This window comes from Anomaloglossus baeobatrachus, chromosome 1, assembly GCF_048569485.1.
Source record: "Anomaloglossus baeobatrachus isolate aAnoBae1 chromosome 1, aAnoBae1.hap1, whole genome shotgun sequence".
In the NCBI taxonomy this organism is placed as follows: domain Eukaryota; kingdom Metazoa; phylum Chordata; class Amphibia; order Anura; family Aromobatidae; genus Anomaloglossus; species Anomaloglossus baeobatrachus.
Window position 1 is genome coordinate 787,435,445 of NC_134353.1, and position 20,752 is coordinate 787,456,196.

General features: G+C 45.3%; 1 protein-coding gene across 2 annotated transcripts in view; it reads right to left on the reverse strand.

The window, feature by feature from the left end:
- The window catches only part of DMXL1 (Dmx like 1), a 330,551-nt gene that overhangs the window by 88,983 nt on the left and 220,816 nt on the right, over positions 1-20,752 (reverse strand). For both annotated transcript variants that reach the window (XM_075324980.1, XM_075324981.1), the window contains 4 exons: positions 18,095-18,228; positions 14,531-14,616; positions 13,182-13,383; positions 7,251-7,368 (listed from right to left, as the gene is read on the reverse strand). In XM_075324980.1, coding sequence (XP_075181095.1) covers positions 7,251-7,368; positions 13,182-13,383; positions 14,531-14,616; positions 18,095-18,228 — 540 coding nt within the window. The remainder of the gene's footprint in view (positions 1-7,250; positions 7,369-13,181; positions 13,384-14,530; positions 14,617-18,094; positions 18,229-20,752) is intronic.

Below are 20,752 nucleotides of genomic sequence, written 5' to 3' on the forward strand. Positions count from 1 at the left end.
CTGCAGAGCTGTTCCTGAGAATCCTCCACCGGCAGAATGCCCAAAAAATGGCTGCCGGAGATCTCAGGGGAGGAGTGGAGCCGTGGGCGGCGCCAGGAAAGTGCGGGAATCTGGGGTCCCCACAGTGATCAGTGAGGGGGGAGGAAACATGCAGGATGCTCCAGCCCTCACATCCGACGTCAGGTCGGCAGTCCCGCCCTTACCCCTGACAGGCAGGCCCGGGGGCGGGATTTTTGCGACTAGGTCGCGATGAAGCCGGGGACTAAATTTGAGACCGCGCCCGACAAGCAGGCACGGTCGGCGCGGAAGTCCGCCGGCCTTCTCAATTCAGCAGCTGCCGCAGCGTCCGAGAAGAAGGTGCGCTCCTGCATATTCCCCAATGGGGACACAGAGTACCTTAGAGTTGCAGGGCCCGGTCCCTGAGGTTGAATAGACTCCGGTCCGGCAGCTTCCCACAGCGGCTGCGGAGGGAGCACGGTCCCAGCAAATGGCTGACCGTTCAGGATCCCACTTCTCCCAGAGCCGCTAAGGGATGGTGAAGGAGACGGCATGAGGCTCCGGCCTTTGTACCCGCAATGGGTACCTCAACCTTAACAACACCGCCGACGTAGTGGGGTGAGAAGGGAACATGCCGGGGGCCCCGTGGGGGCCCTCTTTTCTTCCAACCGACATAACTAATATGAGAATGCATGAGTGGATGTGTGCCTCCTTCCACACAAAGCATAAAACTGAGGAGCCCGTGATCCACGGGAGGGTGTATAGGCAGAGGGGAGGGTTACACTTTTTAAAGTGTAATACTTTGTGTGGCCTCCGGAGGCAGAAGCTATACACCCAATTGTCTGGGTCTCCCAATGGAGCGACAAAGAAAGGAAAGTTTTCCACGTACAGTGGTAAATACGGGATGAAGGCCGGCTTTCAGGCACTGATCATTGTGGAGATGACCGCGGGAGAGAATCTCGCTCTTGTTAAAGTCCATGTCTCAATGGCCAGGCCGTCAGCTTCAGGGCTCTGGAGTTCTGATGGGAAATGGGTCCTTGGGTCAGCAGGTCTGGGATGCTTAAGAGGCGCCATGAGCAATTGTACTAATTCGGCGTCCCAGGCACGTCTGGGCCAGTCCAGTGCTATTAGTATCACCGGGACTCCTTCTGCCTTGAGCTATCTGATTACTCGCGGCAGCAGGGGCAGAGGCGAAAAGCATGTAAGGTAGATGGAAGCGACTTCAGGAGGAGACTAGAGCATCCGCGCCGATGGACTGTGGATCGCGTGACCTGGCTAAGAACGCGGGTACCTGCATTCAACCTTGAGGCCATTAGATCCATGTCTGGTGTACCCCAGCGAGTGCAGATGTGTGGGAACACTTCTGGGTTGAGCAGATGGGGGAACGAGCTGAGCGCGCTGAATTTCAGGATGATTTCTGGGAAGGGAAGACTCCTGGGGCATCCAACATCCCCAAGCAGTGTGGAGTCAGTACGCTGCTCCCCAGCCTAAGAGGCTGGCATCCGTGGTCAAGAGTAGCCAGTCCACTTGGGAGAGGAAATCTCCCTCTCGATATGGAAGAGGGCTGAAGCCACCAGCAAAGAACATACCTGACTGAAGGCGTCAGGTGAAAAGTTCATCCAGGGAAAAGGGGCTCTTGTCCCAGGCAGCTAGAAGCGCAAGCTGCAGTGGACGGTGGTGTGGCTAAGTGAGGGGCACTGCCTCTATAGCCGCCGCTATTCTACCTAGCACTCTCATACTGAATCGTATGGAGCGAGAGGAGTATGTAGAAGGCAGTGTACCGCTTGTTGTAGAGCGGTCGCCTTGTCTTGAGGGAGAAATATCAAGCCCCGAAGGGTGTCCAGGGACATGCCCAGGGAGGTGACGGATTTTGATGGGACCGGGGATGATTTGACTGGAGTCAGAAGCCACCCTAAGCGGGATAGGGTGCCCACAGAGATCTGCACGCTGGTTGAGCCCTTGATGAGGAGGTCATCCAAGCAAGGCAGAACAGCCACTCTCTCCTGGCGTGAAGAGCACTCATGGCGGCCGCCAGGACCTTGGTGAACACCCTTGGTGCTGTGGCAGGGCCGAGGGTAGGGCTACAAATGAAAATAAAAAAAAAAAAAACAGTCCTGAACCGCAAAGCGGAGGAACTTTTGGGGATCTGGGGCGATGGGTAAGTGCAGGTACATGTCACTGATAGCTATAGAGGCAAGGAATTCTCCTTCGACCATAGAGGTAATAATGGACCATAGGAACTCCATTCTGAATCTCCTTACGTGCACGTTTGCTCAGGTGTTAGAGGTCCAGGATGGGTCGAACTGACCCGTCCTTTTTTGGGGACCACAAGAGGTTGGAATAGAAGGCCTTGAACCTCTCGCCGTCCGGAAAAGGTACTATCACCCCCGCCGTTATGAGGGAGTGGATTGCTGAGGAGAAGGCCTCGTGGTGTTTTGGAGTCTTTGGGGGGTTTGAGAGAAAAGACCGACCCGGGGATCGGGTCCGGAATTTAGTGTGGTAACCGGAAGACACCGGGTCTTGCACCCATTTATGGTCTGAGGCGGCAGCCAAGATGGAGGAGGACGAGACTCCTCGGTCTTTGTCTAGACTGCCAGGACGAGGTGGACTTGGGGAGGACTGAGAACGTTGGGCCCTGAGTGTCTAGTAAAAAACGTCCTGGGCTAGGGTTGAGGGAGGGAGGTACTCTTTTCCATCAGAAAAAAAGAGCCTGTCCAGACGATCACAAAAACAATTGGTCTGGAAAGGAGTACTGTGAGAGGCTTCTTAGGGCCCGAGTCCGCTCTCCATTATCGGAACCAGAGGGCCTTACGGATGGCTATGGTATTTGAGGCGGCAAAAACTGCACAGGTAGCAGCGTCGAGGGAGGCCTGCATGAGGTACTCTGCCGCCGCAGCAATGTGAACTGTTACTTCTGTGAGGGTCTGAGGAAAACTGGTATTCCTGGTGCCTGTGCGACCCACACGGAAGGAGAGAGGGACCCACGGCCTCAAGGCGGAGCGATCGAGCTGCTTCACTTGTCTGTCAGGTCCTTGAAGGAGGATCCATCAAGTAAAAGATAGGAAGGTCTTTCATGCAGGCGGGAGGCCGGGAGAGGGGGGTCCACTGAGGGCTGATCGGGCCAGCCCTTGGAGACAGCTAAGCCAAAGGAGTACCGGGACTCCATGAGTTTACGGATACCGAAGCGCTGGCAAAAACTTTTTTTTTTTTTTTTGAGGTTTCTTCACCCTTTTAAAGGAGACACCATGGTCAGTAGTAGTGGATGGGAGATCTTCCTCATGCAGAGTTTGGTTGATTGCTGCAATAAGGGAGTCCATTGCAGCTTGATCGCTCGGGGAGGTTGAAACCAAGGAATCATCCTGGTACAAACATCATTCCCCTTCCTCCGGCTCCTCAGAGACTGCGGAACATGTGGGAGAACCCCATCTGTGTACCCCTGAGGGAGAACCATGGGGGTCATGCCCTTTTTCTGATCTGCAACCGGTGAAGCAGAGGGCTGATTCTTATCAGAAGGAACCTCTATAGAGGGGTCATCAGGCTGCGTTCTGTCCAGGGGCCCCGAAGGCTGTGAGGACGATGTTGAATAGCCAGCAACAGGTTCTGGGAACTGTGCCCATTCCGGGGGACTGGGAGCCGTAGGCTCTGGGCTGGCAGCGGTTGCTGCGGTGGTGGCAGGGGGGAAAGCTACAGGGTCACCGGACTCACAGAAGGAAGAGGTGCTATCAACCCCTAGTAGCTCAGCGTGGCAGGTAGTGCAGGCTGAATAATAGCTGTACTTAGAAGTCTTATAGCTGTTGCTGTAGTTGTGCAGGGCATAAAACATGTGACTGCAGCCCCTGGCTGATGAGCCACAAACTCTGATTGTAACGAGGGAGCAATGAGGAAATATAATAAAATGGTGGGAAGGGACTCCCCTTCCCCCCTCCAGCCCTGCACAACAATGGTGGACATCCTGGGAGCTCTTCCCCTCCCCCCGCCACCGGTGGATGCTATGCAGGAGTCTGCAATCAGCACATGTGAATCCAGTCAGGGAGGAGTCCTCAGCTCCAATTCCTGTCAGGGAGGATTCCTCAGCTAAAATTCCTGTCAGGGAGGATTCCTCAGCTAAAATTCCTGTCAGGGAGAATTCCTCAGCTAAAATTCCTGTCAGGGAGGATTCCTCAGCTAAAATTCCTGTCAGGGAGGATTCCTCAGCTAAAATTCCTGTCAGGGAGGATTTCTCAGCTAAAATTCCTATCAGGGAGGATCTCACCTCAGCATCAGTGTGGAGATTCTGACGCCTGCTGTGCCTGGCCACACTTGGTGCAGAGCGTGTGTCAACTCTGAGCCTGCCAGAGGCACTGAAAACGTTTTTCATCAGCTCTGGGCTCTGGAAAATCGGTGCCATGAGACCTGTCGTACAGTGAGTAACAGCCCAGGATCCAGCGTCGCAGGAGGGGGGACGGGGAGGCAACACTCCGTGTTCCAGCCTGTTGATGGTTTTGGGAAATCGGTCCCCGAAGGAACCGTCGCACTCTAAAAACAACAAATTCTTGCTGCGGTAGTCTGCAGAGATGTGCCTCCTATAGACACTAAGCTAAAACTGAAGTAGCCTGGCTGGGCCAGGGGGTGTATACTGCAGGGGAGGAGCCAACATCTTTGCATCTACTTAGTGTCCCCCTTATGGATAAGTAGTATAACACCCATGGTCCTGTGTCCCCCAATGAGGCATCAGAGAAAGACAGTTTTTGCTACTTTATTTTTTTCTTTTACTGTGCTTGCTGAAGGGGTTAACTAGTGTCACAGTTTCATAGCTTGGGTTGTTACGAACGCGGCAATACTAAATGTGTGTGCTTTTATTGTTTATTTTCATTTTTTTACAAAAATATAACTATTTATTGTCACATTTTGTTATTTTTTTTGTTCTTTATATTCTGATTTTTTTTTTAAATATTTTCGCTGTCTTTAAAAACTTTTTTTTTTAACTTTTTCACTAAAGTGCCTTTATGGGATAGCACCCCACATACCATCACAGCTGCAATGTTCTGCAGTGCTTGATCACTGCAGGACATCGCAGCTGTCAGCTCTGCAGTGAGAGTGTGTGTCTGATCATGCTGCAGATCACAGATGCTCTCTGTAGGCCCCTAGTAGTCAGGTGACCTTGGGTCACCATGAGAACGATCAGATCCTTGTGATTACATCGCAGGGGTCCGGATCAGAGGTAAGAGGGAGCGCGATCCCTTTCCTAATCCCGTAAGTGTTGCGATCGGTATTGATCGCGGCAATTAGGGGGTTAACCAGCCAGGGACAGCAGTGACTTGGCTGTCACGTAAGCAGAGTCATCGGCTGCGATTGCGCATGTACAGCTCCCTGTGCCCCCACGATTTTTGGGATGTACGGTTACGTCCCTGGACATTAACCCCTTAACGACCGCGGGCCGTAAAATTACGTCCTAAATGACATAATCTTACTGCCCGCGGTCCTCCGGCGGCAGCATGCCGCGATCGGCACACATCTCAGCTGATTTTCACAGCTGAGATGTGTGCCTGCTAGGCACGAGCAGAATCGTTATCTGCTCGTGCCGATTAACCCCTTATATGGCGCTGTCAATACATGACAGCGCCATTATAAGCGCGATCGCGGTAAAGTTTTACTTACCGCCGAAACCGGAAGTCACGTGACGCGATCACGTGACTCCCGATAGTTGTCATGGTAGCACAGGGTCATGTGATGACTCCTGTACTACACATGAATTGGTTTCACTTTCGCTGTGCCCGGGGCACAGCAAAAGAGAAAGACAGCGTATCTGCTGTTTACAGCCTTCCAGCTGTGATCAGCAGATACTGCAGAGCGATCGGAATGCTGATCGCAATAGCCCCCTAGGGGGACTAGTAAAATAAAAAAAAAAAAAGTAAAAAAATAAGTTTTAAAAAATTAAAAAAAAACAAAAAACCTAAAAGTTCAAATCACCCCCCATTCGCCCCATTGAAAATTAAAGGGTTAAAAAAATAAAAAATATACACACATTTGGTATCGCCGCGTTCAGAAACGCCCGATCTATCAAAATATAAAATCAATTAATCTGATCAGTAAACGGCGTAGCGGCAAAAAAATTCCAAACGCCAAAACGACGTTTTTTTGTCGCCACAACTTTTGCGCAAAATGCAATAAGAGGCGATCAAAACGTAGCATCTGCGCAAAAATGGTACCGTTAAAAACGTCAGCTCGAGACGCAAAAAATAAGCCGTCATTGAGCCTAAGATCCCGAAAAATGAGAACGCTACGGGTCACGGAATATGGCGTAAAACGTGCGCCACTTTTTTCGGACAAACTTCCGATTTTTTTTTAACCCCTTATATAAAAGTAAACCTATACATGTTTGGTGTCTACGAACTCGCACTGACCTGAGGCATCACACCCACACATCAGTTTTACCATATAGTGAACACAGTGAATAAAATATCTCAAAAACCATAGTGCTATCGCACTTTTTTTGCAATTTTTCAGCATTTGGAATTTTTTTGCCATTTTCTAGTACACAATATGGTAAAACTGATGGTTTCATTTAAAAGTACAGCTCGTTCCGCAAAAAATGAGCCCTCACATGACCATATTGACTGAAAAATAAAAAAGTTACGTCTCTCAGAAAAAGAATGGCGAAAAAAAAAAAACGGAAAGCGAAAAATCGGCCGGTCGTGAAAGGGTTAAGTCACGTAAAAATAAGACGTACCCGTACGCCCCACGGTCGTGAAGGTTAAGGTTAAAGGAAAAGAATATAATTTTTATCTATAGTATTTGGTCCTGTGGACACGTTGCGGTTTTGTCACTTGTGTCCTGAAGGGTTTCTTCATGCCAGAAAATTGAATGAGAATCCTAAAGTCTCCTGCACAATTTGCTTATTTTCTCCCTACAGATTTGGTGCACATTTAAATCTGCTGCTTGGCAATTTCATCCATACTAATGAATGTGAAAAATCTACACCCAACGCATGTAAAAAAACACGTAAACATGGCAAAAACGTGTGAATTTTACGCTGCGTTTTTCCTTTCAAGAGAGGAAGAAATTTATGCACAAAATACTTGACATGTGCACATGCCCTTACTATTACTGCACAGAAGTAAACATTTTTTGGGGACACTAGGCCAAGTACGTATTATACATTTATAATAAGCAGGTATACAAAGACTTGGCCTAGTGTCCCCAAAAAATGTTTACTTCTGTGCAGTAATAGTAAGGGCATGTGCACGTAAGATTGCTTGCTAATGAAGCCATACCTCATTGAGAGATCTTTTCTTAGTGAAAATGTTTCTGATGAAGGTTTCTTGGATTCCCTCCTGCTTGACTAGATATTGCCAAAGTCTCTTTACTGGTAATGTGCTTGAATGTCTGGACCTAGATTGTAAGATGAAGGAAAAGCCATTTAAATTCAGAAATTAATACAAATAACAGTGATTGTAAACGATAATGAGAATCCCCAGATAGTTTTGAGCTACATCATTTTTTATAAATAGAAACTCTCCTTTTAGGAAATTAAATGCTTTAAAGATCATGGTCCATAGAGCATTTTTCTCATTTCTGACCCTCGTGAAAGTACAGTCGTAGATAAATAATTAAAGGGTATATATCAGGGGGGATGTTTATTCCACATTGCATTTTTGTAAGAAAGCGAAATGTACGTTGGGGTTTCATGTTGTGGGGGGAGGTGGATCTTTCATTTACCCTCTGAGCAGCTTTGGGCATCTCCATACTTTCAGCATTGGTTTTGGTATATGCAGCTGTTGTACTCAAACGGAACCATATGGGATTAGTATAATCTTAGTCCTGCTAAGCTACTTATGGGGTGATTTTGAGATCTATATATGCACATGCACTTTACTATTGATATAAGTACAATCTGTTTATATTGGTTTATTATATTTACCATCTCGACTATGGAATTGTACTTTTTGGTCCACCTTTAACCCCTATGATTTACCTTTCACTATGCCATAACTATGAATTATATGTATTCACTGTCCTTTTGTTTAATTGTAGTGCTATATTCATAGGACATTGTCCTTATCACTTGGATATATTAAAATCTTATATATTTTTGATTCCAATAAAAAATCTTCGCATGTTCTACTCCCTGTCCTGTTTTCTGCTTAGATACATGTAAAAAAAAAAAATGACCCTCATATACCCTTTAAAAGAGAACCCATCATTATATACACTACTCACAAAAAGTTAGGGATATTTATCTTTCGGGTGAAATTTTAGAATGATTTTAAATGCCCTCTAACCTTTTCAGGTAAGCCTAATGTGACCTTCTCTAAACTTTTGGATGCACATGTCCAACTGTTTAACGTTTCAGTACTTTTTGCACAACTTGCTGTTCTCAAACAAAAAACTTAATGGCAAAAATCACAACAGGATTCTGATCCATAAATCACCCAATAATTTTGAAGGTACAATTATAACAGTCCTCCTCATCATGCTGTTCACATTTTTACATCATGAGACCAAGATGACACCTAACAATTGATTAACAGTACCTCGTCATTGTGAGGCTTCAAGTAGGATGTTCTCAGACAGAAGTGACAACTGAGCTTAGAGTATCGTCAGCAAGTTGCAACAGAGATACAGAAAGACTGGAAGAATCACAGAAAGGCATAGAAGTGGAGATCCTTTGGCCATATTCCACACTGATGACCGCTGCATTGTTAACAATGCCCTTCGGAACTGTAGGATGAATACCACACAATGCCAGGCACATTTAAGCGAGGTAGGTGATAGACACCCAAGTGTCATGTCAGACCATTCAAAACCGTTTAAATCAGCATGCTCTATGTGTTAAGACGACTTGTGAGGATACCTGACCACTCCAGGCACCGGCATCATTATCTTGCTGTACGAGGGACCAGTGGCCCTCAGTACTGTTCACGCATGAAAGTCGATTGACGCGGAGCAGAAATAACAGCTGCCACTGATGTTTGCGGCGTCAAGGAGAGTGCTATGCATCAGCCACTGTTGCCTCCAGACCAGCCTTTAGTGCTGGTAGTGTACGCAGGTGTGTCTAGTCAATACAGAACTGCTCTACACTTTGTGAAAGGTAAAGTAACAAGCCCCTACTACTTGAATAACATCATTCATTGTGCCTCTGCATGAAGAACACAGGCCTAATTTCATCTTCATGGACAACAATTCTCCAGCTCACCGAGGTCGCATCATTAGGTAACAACTGCTGAGGTACATCAAATAGAGCAGCCTGCACTTTTTCCAGACCTGAACCCCATAAAAAAACCTTTGGGATCAGATTAGTCACCGTGTAGAAGCTGGCAACTCTGTGCTCCAGAACCTCAATGACCTGAGGGCCACAGACAATAATCCCTCATCACACAATAAGTCCACTTGTGAACAGCATCAAATGTCGTTGTAAAGCTGTAATTGATGCTGAAAGCAACATGACAAGTTATTGAGACTCACATTTTTTGCGGGGTATAACCATCACTGGTTTTGTTTCAATAAATGGTTTGAGATGAGGAAATCACCATTGTAGGCATCTACTTAAAGCCCTACTTGCATGGTAAAATATCAGAATCTAATAACATTTGATTTACACACACATTTTTCAGTGAAAGTATGCCGTCATCTTGTGGACAGCACGACTACTCATTAATCTGTCTGCCCCACTATATGCTACTAATGCTCATGTACAGGTAGGAGAAGCAGGAGGTGCATTGCTGCTGAAGAAGACATAGCTTCCATTTCTCAGGAGGGTTTCCGTCTATCACCATCACTGGTCCCTGCACTGATCAGACTGTTCTTACACTGATCAGAGCAGACAGCAGTGTGATAATGATGGACGGAGGAAGCGCTGTGGACAGGCAGGGTAAAGTGCTTACTCCTGTAATGTGCAGTGGAGCGGCAGGGGAAATAGTCTGTGTCTCCGGGAGCAGCACATAAATTATCAGTCACTCCACAATACCGAACATGTGACATCACTACAGTTCACTTCCAGGCTGTGGAGTGGGGTCGTGCCCTGAGAAATGTTTGGGGCTGATGACGACTTTCAGCAGATACCAGGCTTTTTAAATACCATGTGCACCCCCCTTTGCATGGTATCTAAATGACTTTATCTAGCAAATTTTAAACTAATTATATTTAGAAAGGCTTTTATTTTTTATGTGCAATATATTAATATAAAAACAGACGTGATTTTTCATGATCAGTACTCTTTCAACACTTCTTATCTTTGTGCCACATATTCAATAATTCCTGCATCTCAATTAAAAAAACTAAGCATATATAACTGAATGGGGTTGATTTTAAGTTTTTGGACGAATCAAGAAAAGAAAAAAATGAATGGGATTGGCCCCTACATCTTTATTTATGGCTTTTCCTTGGGATAGGCAATCAATATCTGATAGGTGGGATGTAACATCTCGCAACCCCGCTGATCAGCTGTTACCTGCGCCACAGCTCTGTCAAAACTATAGTGCCTGCGACTGGGTACTACAGATCCATCCCCTATTCATTATTTATTATTATTTTTTTTTTTTAAATCAGGTTCATTTTTATTAATCAACGAAAAACATATAGCATATTTAACAGTCCCTTCCCCTGCAAGAACAATTCAGGAAAAGGGATAAGACAGTCTTCGGTCATCAAAACCATACTGAAATTATACAATAAAATAAAATAAACAGTGCACCTGCAGCTCACACCCATCATCAATACATGTCACAAGGTAGATGATTAATTTTGGTGTACTCCCCAAAACCTAAATACGCCACGCCTTCCCCAACCACCATATGTGTGTCCTAAATATATAAGAACACCCTAGTCCATTAATTATTTAACCAGTAATAAGGAGAAGGAGCTGGTCTCTCAAACTATTTTGCAACAGTGCCGGAGAGGGAAGACCCGGAGTATCCAACCACGACCCCCAAATCTTATAGAATTTTTTCAGCGCGTTTCTTTTAAGGTACACCCCCCTCTCCAACCTAAGTATAGTGTTGACTCTCTCCCTAAGGTCCCCTATGGCTGGAGGAGCCGGGTCCAGACAGTGGTAGGCCAACAATTTCCTAGCCTGATATAGAAGTTGTGCGATGCAGATCGCTGATTGTGAGCTCAAGTCCAACCCCCCTCCAGATATCCAAGAAAACTTGAAAACCTGTGCAATCAAGGCTAAAACTGCCCTCCAGTATTCCTCGATATTCCCACAGGACCACATCATATTCAGCAGATTAGCAATCTCCCGTCCGCATCTAGGACAAAGATCATCCCTCCGGATCCCCATCTTATGCAATAGACTAGGTGTCCTGTATACTCTATGCAGTAAAAATAACTCTGACAATCGTTGGCTTTCAGATACAGTAAGGCTTGGAGTCTGAGACAAGAACTCGTCCCACTGCTCATCCGTCATAGGGCCCAGGTCTCTCTCCCAGTTTCCTCTTGTCTGCATAGGGAATTTGTCAAGGTATTTAGGCAACATTACTTTATATAACTTAGCATTAACACCATATGAGCTCTCAGATGTCAGCAAGTCCGAAAGAATGTGATTCCGCTCAATACTAATCCCCGCATGGCGTGTCTGTGTCTCATAGGCATGACGAAGTTGTAGGTACTGATAGAAAGAACTGTGCGGTATCCCAAATTCAGCCTGAAGCTGGTCAAAACACGTAAGTGCATTGTTCTGCAGTATATGGGACACCAAGTTGACATCTCTATCCACCCACATCTTCCAGCCCGAATGCTTCTGCAGCTCTAACAGTCCGTGATTTTGACATAAGTGCCAGTATTCTGTTCTTCCCAATATTCCCAGCAACATCTTCCCTCTATCCCACACCATGTACAGCAGTGCTAGCATCGGGTGTAATAGTCTATTTTTGGGGGTATATCCAGTCTCCAAAAAGACCACTGGGTGTCTCCATCTTATAAGGCTCTTTACCAGTTTGCCCCCACTGTCATATACGTCGTCCTTTCCCCACCCCTTGAAATGCTGCAACTGCGCCGCAATATAATATATCCACGGCTTAGCGACTGCCAGACCCCCCTCCTCCTTCCCTTTCTGCAAAGTCTCAAGACGAATTCTGGGTTGTTACAGTTTCCACAAGAGTTCTCGAAACAAGGTGTTAATTCTGCAAAAGAATTTCCAATGTATCCAAATCGGGGCATTGTAGAAGAGATACAGAAGTTTAGGCATCAGCACCATTTTGAGTAGGTTGGCACGGCCAGTAAGGGACAGCGGGAGTTGGCACCAGGCATCTATTTTGTTTCTAAACTGAAACAACATAGGTTCTAAATTCAGAGTATAATAATCCCGTAGTCTGGCACTAAGAACTATCCAAAGATACTTAAATTTATCTACCGTCGGGATTGGCAACCCTAGAGTAGTGAGATTAAGTGGGAGCGGGTCCATAGGGAGTAAAGCCGATTTCCCCCAAATTATTAGAAGCCCCGATTGTTCCCCAAATTCCTTAATAATGTTCACCCCTATTCATTATAATAGATAAATCTGCAGCCACTATAAAAACGACGATTTTGGGTATCAGACTCCCACCAACCAGATAAAAAGTACAGGGCAACCCCTTTATGCAAGTTAACATCTTAACAACAAGCAACGTCAAGGTAATGGCTCTTGGAAGAAGCCAATGAATGAAAAGACTCAGTCCTTAACGAGTTCCCCTCTTCATATATTTGTATTGTCAGACTTCTGCAACTTAAAGCTTATTAAAATTTGCAGCAATACTTGAGATATTAACACTTTTCTTTTACTTACAGGTTATTGAGTTGGAGACCGACCACCACTGCTAAACAGCAGGAAAAGCACAGCGCTTACAAGCATTTTTCTGTTGGGCTTCTGAGTCTGTTTTGACGCTGCCCAGGATCACTGGAGTGTATAGTTACCTCCGGCTAGCAGTGCTTACACATAAGACAGCAGAAGTGGTCTGTCTCCTAGGTTACAAACTATAAATAAAACAAAAAATGTTAATATCTCAAGAATGGCTGCAAACTTTAAGATGCAGTAAAGTAATAGTACTTGTTCTTAAAAACATTATTCGACAATATGCATCTATGAAAATGAGAACATTTTAAATGGTTAAGCTTAGATTAGTGTATCATGACTATTGTTTATTTGTCAAAAATACTGCAAACACTCATGAGCTTATGATGACACCAGTATAAACAGATGCTAAGTTTTAACAAACTGAAACACTAACTTGAAGGGTGTATTAGTTGGCTCCAGCAATGCTTTGTGTCTCAGAATAGCAGGACCAGCAGATAAGGCTTCCTCTGAGGTGGGGATTGTAATGAAGTCTTGTGGTGGGCCCTCATACAGCTCCAGCCGTCGTAATAGCACCTGCTCCCATCTTTGCAAAGTCTTCAATGTGGCATGGCAGAGTGGAGAAGCCACTGGAAGTTCTGGTAAAGAAAGCAATACCTAGATGTTAAAGCGAATCTGTCAGCAGGTTTTTGCTATGTAATCTGATGACAGCATAAGGTAGCGGTTAAAACACAGTCAACAATGTGTTAAATGTCAAGTGGTCTGCTATTTACTTAATCTAAAGGCTTTATCACCTATGATTATCCTTGCTGTGACTAGATGGAGCAAGGGCATTCATCCGACTTCGCCGTCTTTCTTGGATAAGCAGCTCACTGTCTATAGACCATGTACAAACAAAGGAGCCTGGTGCAGGTGGTTGCTTTCTGAGCTCTGCTGCATTGCTAAATCTAAAAACTGTGAGAACAGCTGCATCAAGAAACTGAGACATTGTTAGATTCAGGGTCTCTGTCTACAACATGCTGTTCTCAAATGAAGTAGCAATAACCTACTGACAGATTTCCTTTAACTGGACCAACAATCTACTTATGAAGAAAATTGTTGAATTGAAAGTATTGTGTTCCAGAGAAATAAATTCAGAGTTGTGTCTGAAACATGTGTGGACTGTGTAGTTTCGGTGAAATCTGCACTTAGTTACAGCACTTCCATGGGGCTGTGAGAAAGGCATCCTTGGTATTCACAAGCTGAAGAAGTCACCACCCGCCTCTGATTGACAGCTTGCTCCGTATTACGATGCATGGTGTTAGCCCACAGATCAAGAATACCAAGGACACTTAAGCACATGCAAATTCCTCACACGGCAGCCAAAAAAGCGCTGGTCAAAATCCCTATCCTATCCTGCCCTCAGCGATGTTAATGGAGACGGGGTTTCTAACTGAAATTTAGGTGCATTTACATGTATAAAATAATATAAATAGCTAAGAAAATAACTAAGAAAATATGCTATTTAAGATGCTCAAATAGTTATTCAGCATCCATTGTGTAATAATGACATTTCCATACATGATAAAACCCTCGTCAATAGCCAGAAGCACAATAAGCAAATCAACAAGCAATATCAGCCGAAAGTAACAGCGGACATACCTACCAGACGCCAACTAATCCCATAAAATGATTCATTTAGGTATTCTCTGGCACCATGTAGATACCCTTTTGTACTGTAATTTTGGCACAGATACACTTTTCCTACATTTACATTACAATTTGTATATTACATCATATATTTACCTGAAAGTTCATGTCCAACTAGTGGGTAAAAGCTCTTGAGATTCTGAAGCACAAACTGCACCATGGTGAGTCGCATCAGAGCCCAGCTGTAAGACAGGCACAAGATTAGCGGGGGAGATGCGGTAATGCAGCGGAGGGGCAGCAAGAGACATTGCGGGTTCTAACAATTCCCAAACTGAACTTGGTAACACCTTGTCCATTATTGCTTCATTTGTGCCACAAACGTGCGCACAAGCCATGTGCCAGACCTAGTATACGTTTTAGATATGGCCTATTTTTGGCACACTGTAAAGTGAGCAAAAAAAAAAAATTCTAGGATAAAGTAAGCCAGCCATTTTTAATGTGTCTACTAAATCTACAGTATTAGCCACTGCTTCATTTGCCACGTTTGTCGTCTGTGTGGTCAACGGTCTAAATTTAAGACAATATTAATAAACTTTCCCGTTTGAGGATAATATAACTAGAAGCAGACCAGTGCATCACCATAGCGGTATCATTTAGTGGCTGAACGAATACTGCTTGCAGTGGATCCTGTAGATTTCTCAGTGTAAGGCTACTTTCACACTTGCGTTCAGCGCAGTCCGTCACTATGGAGATTAGAGCAGTCCGTTAACGCACTGCGCTACTCTCCATAGACTTGTATGGACGACGCACTGTAACTCAAGTGTCAGCGTTGCATCCGCTGGACGACGAAGCGTCGTTATTTTGACGCTGCGTCGGGCGGAAGGAACGCAGCATGTAACTTTTTTTGAGCGGCGGAAACCTTTATTTTTCACTGCGCATGCTCATTTTTTTTTTTTTTTAAAATCAAACTTTATTTTGTTTCTCGTTGGCCGAACGTTCAGCTGAGCGCCCGGCCGCCGGCATGTGAGAGCGCTCAGCTGAGCGCCCCCGGCATGCGAGAGCGCTCAGCTGAGCGCCCCCGGCCGCCAGCATGCGAGAGCGCTCAGCTGAGCGCCCCCGGCCGCCAGCATGCGAGAGCGCTCAGCTGAGCGCCCCCGGCATGTGAGAGCGCTCAGCTGAGCGCCCCCGGCCACCGGCATGCGAGAGCGCTCAGCTGAGCGCCCGGCTGCCGGCATGTGAGAGCGCTCAGCTGAGCGCCCCCGGCATGCGAGAGCGCTCAGCTGAGCGCCCGGCAGCCGGGTGATCAGCTGATCATTCACAATAGTCTCTTGCCGGTAAAACTGTAAAGAAGAAAATTAAAAAAAAAATAAAAAAAAATAAAGCTTTCCGTTGTTTTGAACAATCCGTTGCATCCGTTCTGCCATTATATGCAATGCATCCATTGCATCCGTCACACAACTCAATGCAACAGATGCCGTTCAACGCAAGTGTGAAAGTAGCCTTACTGGTACATGCTCCTAAATCTGAGGTATCATCTAAAGCAGCTGCTAAGGGTTTAACCCCCTGAGTTGCTGCAGTGAGTTTTTTGACAATTTATATACACACCATTTGCTTGAATATGAGATTGATCTGGGGAAGTTGTACAACTCTGTCCATCAAATAGGACTCGAGCAGATAATATCTCAGGGAACCTCTCCATGTTACAAATGCATTAGAGAAATCAGATTTGGAAAAAGTTGTTGGAAAGTGGACACTCACTAACTTTATAGTTGATGGCTGCACTCTATACCCTGGATTACAGTGAGAGAAAGCCAAAAACTACTGTATATTAGATTTATAGGAAACAATCAATAACAACAAATGCTACCTGAGCAAACTGAATTAGGGGAGGACAGTAGGCGAATGCTTCAGATCACTAATGAAGTTACCCTAAGCTTTGGAACTTGTGATAAGTGAGACCGCAGGCACCAGACTGACAATTACATTAGCTCCGATACAAGAGAGAAGAGGCAGCTTCTATAGAAATCACCCAGCACAGATAATGGATATTACCTAACAAGATCAAGACATTAAAAACATGCACACTATTGTACACATCTATGGGTGCAGATCTATGGGTCCTGCCGGCTGTACCATTTCTTATGTTTCAAAATGACAGACACCTTAAGGGTGCTTTACACGCTGCGACATCGCTAGTGATCTCGTTAGCGATATGACACGCCAGATCGCAGATGAGATCTGCCGAGATCGCACATGTGACCGGCGCTATAAAACGACGTATGTGCGATCTCGGCATCTGCGCATCTGGCGTGTCACATCGCTAACGAGATCAATAGTGATGTCGCAGCGTGTAAAGCACCCTTTAGTGATACAGGTAAAAGATATCTTTGTACCGTGTTAGCCAGTAGAGGTAAAAAAAAGATTAAAAGAACTGAGAGTCCTCAGCGGTTGATACCTTTTAGTGGCTAACTGAAAAGATGGTAATATATAGCGAGACCCGAGTAGTCTCAAAAGCTTGTTATTATTACCATCTTTTCAGTTAGCCATTATAAACAATTTTTTTTAGATACCTTAGTGGAACCCAAAGGAACTAATAAGGTGCAAATTCTCTAACAGTGCCTCTGAAAAGGGTATTCTAGATTGTATGTATCTTTTTCCTGGACACTTGATAAATCCTAGATCAGGTTGGGTCTTATTGCTTGGACTCCACTAATGGAAACAGCCAAGCAAACTACTGGTTTTCTACTATGGATCCCCATCAATCTACCATTCATCACTTATCCAATGGATAAACAAATACTTTTAGCAGGATATCCCTTTAAATGGGTTGTCAACCCCTGTGTAAATTTCCATTAAACCATGCAGCTTCACGAATCTCAATGATGTGTAATGTACACATAGTTAGGATTCAGCTCCATTTGCCGATTCCAGCAGTTATCGCACAACCAAAAGTTTGCCATCTGCATATATGCAGTCATGTGCCAACTACAGTCTCTGCTACTTCGTTCCATGTATCCTTTGGTCAGTGAGTCTCTGCTGGAATCAGCAAGCAAAGCCAAATCCTTAGGCCATGTGCCCACGGGCGCTCGTACCTGCGGATATATTCGCAGGTACGGCCGCATGTTTCCCGCAGCTGCCCGCCGGCATCCGAGGCTATTTTTAGCTGCGAGTTTCCAGCGGAATAGCTGCGGGAAACATGCGGAGTTTCATGCGATTTACCTGCGGACGTCCCGGCCTCTATCTCCATAGCGGAGGGCCGGGATCTCCGCAAGTAAATCCGCATGAATAATTGACATGCAGTTAGGTGCGGCTGAGGGATCTCCGCAGGAGATTCCGCAGCGTGGACACATACACTCCCCATGTCCCATAGGGTAACATGGGGAGTGCCTGTACATGTTAGAACCTGCGGATTTATCTGGAAAATCCAGAAAAATCCACAGGTTTTCAGCGGCAAACTCCGCAGCAAAAAGCTCCCATGGGCACATGGCCTTAAGGTGTGTAACTTACACACCATTAAGAATAGCAAAGCTGCTCAGCTTGCAGAAAATGTACCTCCTAGGGGTGGACAATTTCTTATGCTATCATTTGCCATTTCATCTATGGTACTACTGACTAATGTATGAGGCCTTTGTTTAACTGAAATGTCTGCACATCCCCATAGACCTGGCAATGCCGTTCTATCAGATTTCGGTTTAATGCCTCTGCTATGCTGCACTGTACCTGTAAGAGTTCGGATTTGAGTGTTCTTGAATCTGGACATCAGATAATGACATGTCATCCGCTTCCTCGTCATCACTTCCTAGGCTGTCCTCAGAATCATATTCCAGTCTGTCTTGTGACAGTGGAAAGTAAGGCTGAAAATAAAATAAAATGACTGTAATGTCAATTTCAATAACTGCTCAATAAAAGTATACAATGATGGAGATGTGCGATTTCTCCTCATGTTTAAGTCACTATTACCATGTCATTTATGTTACGGTATGCATATACATAAGATACATCAGATTGGGAGGTCAGTGGCTGGGTTTTCTGTATAATAGTAGATGCTATCCTACTGCTATTCCAATGTAATGGATAGGACACCGTACTGTATATCCCCCCACATGTTTAATACAGTAACCAGCAATGAGCTGGGGATGGATAAGGAAGAGTATAATAAAGTCAGCATGTACAGCCCTAAGTGTGGATCTATAAGTGTACTATAATGAATTAGAATTTTATATTATGCACTATTCATCATCTCAGCTCTCTACCCATCATCTAATCATCGTGTCCACTCTTTCCACAGGTATGTTTAAAAAATACTCCACTTTCCTATGATCTGATGTCCCTTGTGTGTGCTGCATTTTTCTATCTGGTATGTTTTTAACTGACCACTCCATGACCCCCTCCTCACTTTTCTTTTTTGACCCCTTGTTTGCTCTGCCTATATTATCCTACATCTGGGCCCAGCTTTGATTTAAGTAAGCATGATGAGTACTGGCACCTCCCCTCTGCGATACACCTGAGTGCACTTCTACCAATATATATTGTGTCCATGTCTGCTGAGACAATCTGGTGTGTGCATCCCTAAGTGTACTATAATGAATTAGACCAAAATTGAACCTGAAGGTAACTAGATACATAGACAATGTAAACAATGTTTCTGTTTCTTTTCACTTTCACTCCTATAATACTTCACTTTTTACTTACCCCCCTGATCCCTACACCCAGTAATGAACTTGTCATCTCTCCCTCCATCCTCCCCACTCATTTCACCTCCTCCTCAGACCTCTTCCTCCACATAAAACCCTGTCTCTCCAGACACTCATGGCCTTCTCATGGCCTTTCCAGCTCCCACCTACTAACACTCTCGCTGCTTCTCCTCATTGCTGGTGATATCTCTCCAAATCCTGGCCCTTCTCACCATATCCCCACAGTCACTTCTAACCCCCACCCACGATCTATGACAAATTTTCGCAATCCTTCTAACCTTATATTCATTCACCCAGGCTCCGCGCCCACAATTGCTGTAACAGGAGCCCTATGGAACGCTCGCTCTGTCTGCAATCCAATTCTGAAACCCAATTTTACTATCACCCTCCGCTACTCTTCCCTCTTTTGAAGTGCACTCCGTCCGCATCTATTCCCCCTCCAACTCGCTGTCCTTTACTTCCCCCCTGTTCCGGCAACCACCTTTCTTGACCACTTTCACCATCTAGCTACTTCATTTCCTTTCCACTGTCATCATCATCATCATGGGTGACTTTCTCAACATCCCCATTGACACCTCCCACTCATCTGTCTTTAAACGTTTAACACTCTTTGATCCTTCAGCCTGACTCAATGGTGCTCTGCAGCTACTCACAAAGATGGCCACATGCTGGACCTCATCTTCACTCATTTCGGTTCACTATCTAACCTCTAAAACTCACCAACCCCTCATCTGATCACAAACTATTCACATTCTCTTCCCTTTATTCTCCAAGAACATACCCCCCCTCCACAAACTTTTATACCCACGCAGAAATCTCAAACAACTTGATTTAAACTCACTTTCTCAGTCCCTTCTCCCTCTTACAGATATTGCTTCTTCATATGATGCAGATGCTTCTGCCATTTTATACAACACCACAATCTCTGCAGCACTGGAATCGGCTGCCGCCCTCAAGCATACCAAAACCTGCACGATCAACAGGCAACCTTAGAACACGAGTCAGGCTAAAGATCGGAGACGGGCTTCCAGGATTGCTGAGTGGAGATGGAAGAAGTCTCATTCCACCGAGCACTTCATCAATACAAACAGTCCCTCACCACTTTCAAGTTTGCGCTCACTGCTGCAAAACAAACCTACTTCATATCCCTCATATCCTCCCTATCTCACAATCCTAAACATCTATTCAACACTTTCAACTCTCTCCTCCATCCCCGACACCACCTACCTCTCATCTCATCCCTGCTGAAGAATTTGCCTCTTTCTTCAAGCACAAGATTGACAACATCAGAGCAAGCTTTGAACCCACAGCCTCTCCTCATAACTACTAAGCTCTCTTCCGCCAAAACCAGTTTCTCCACCATGACAGATCATCTTTTCTCTCTACTCTCAAGATCACATCTCATCACCTGTCCACTTGACCCGCTCCCATCCCACATCATCCCCAATCTTTATCCCGCCCTAACCCATTTCTTCAATCATTAACAACTGGTCTATACCTTTCATGCTTTAAATGTGCCTCCATCACACCCATCCTCAAAAAGCCCTCCCTTGACCCTTCCTCTGTGTTGAAATATCGCTCCATATCACTTCTCCCCTATGCCTCACAACTACTGGAACAGCATGTCCACCTTGAACTGTCCTCATACTTCTCTTCCTGCTCCCTCTTTGACTGGCTACAATCT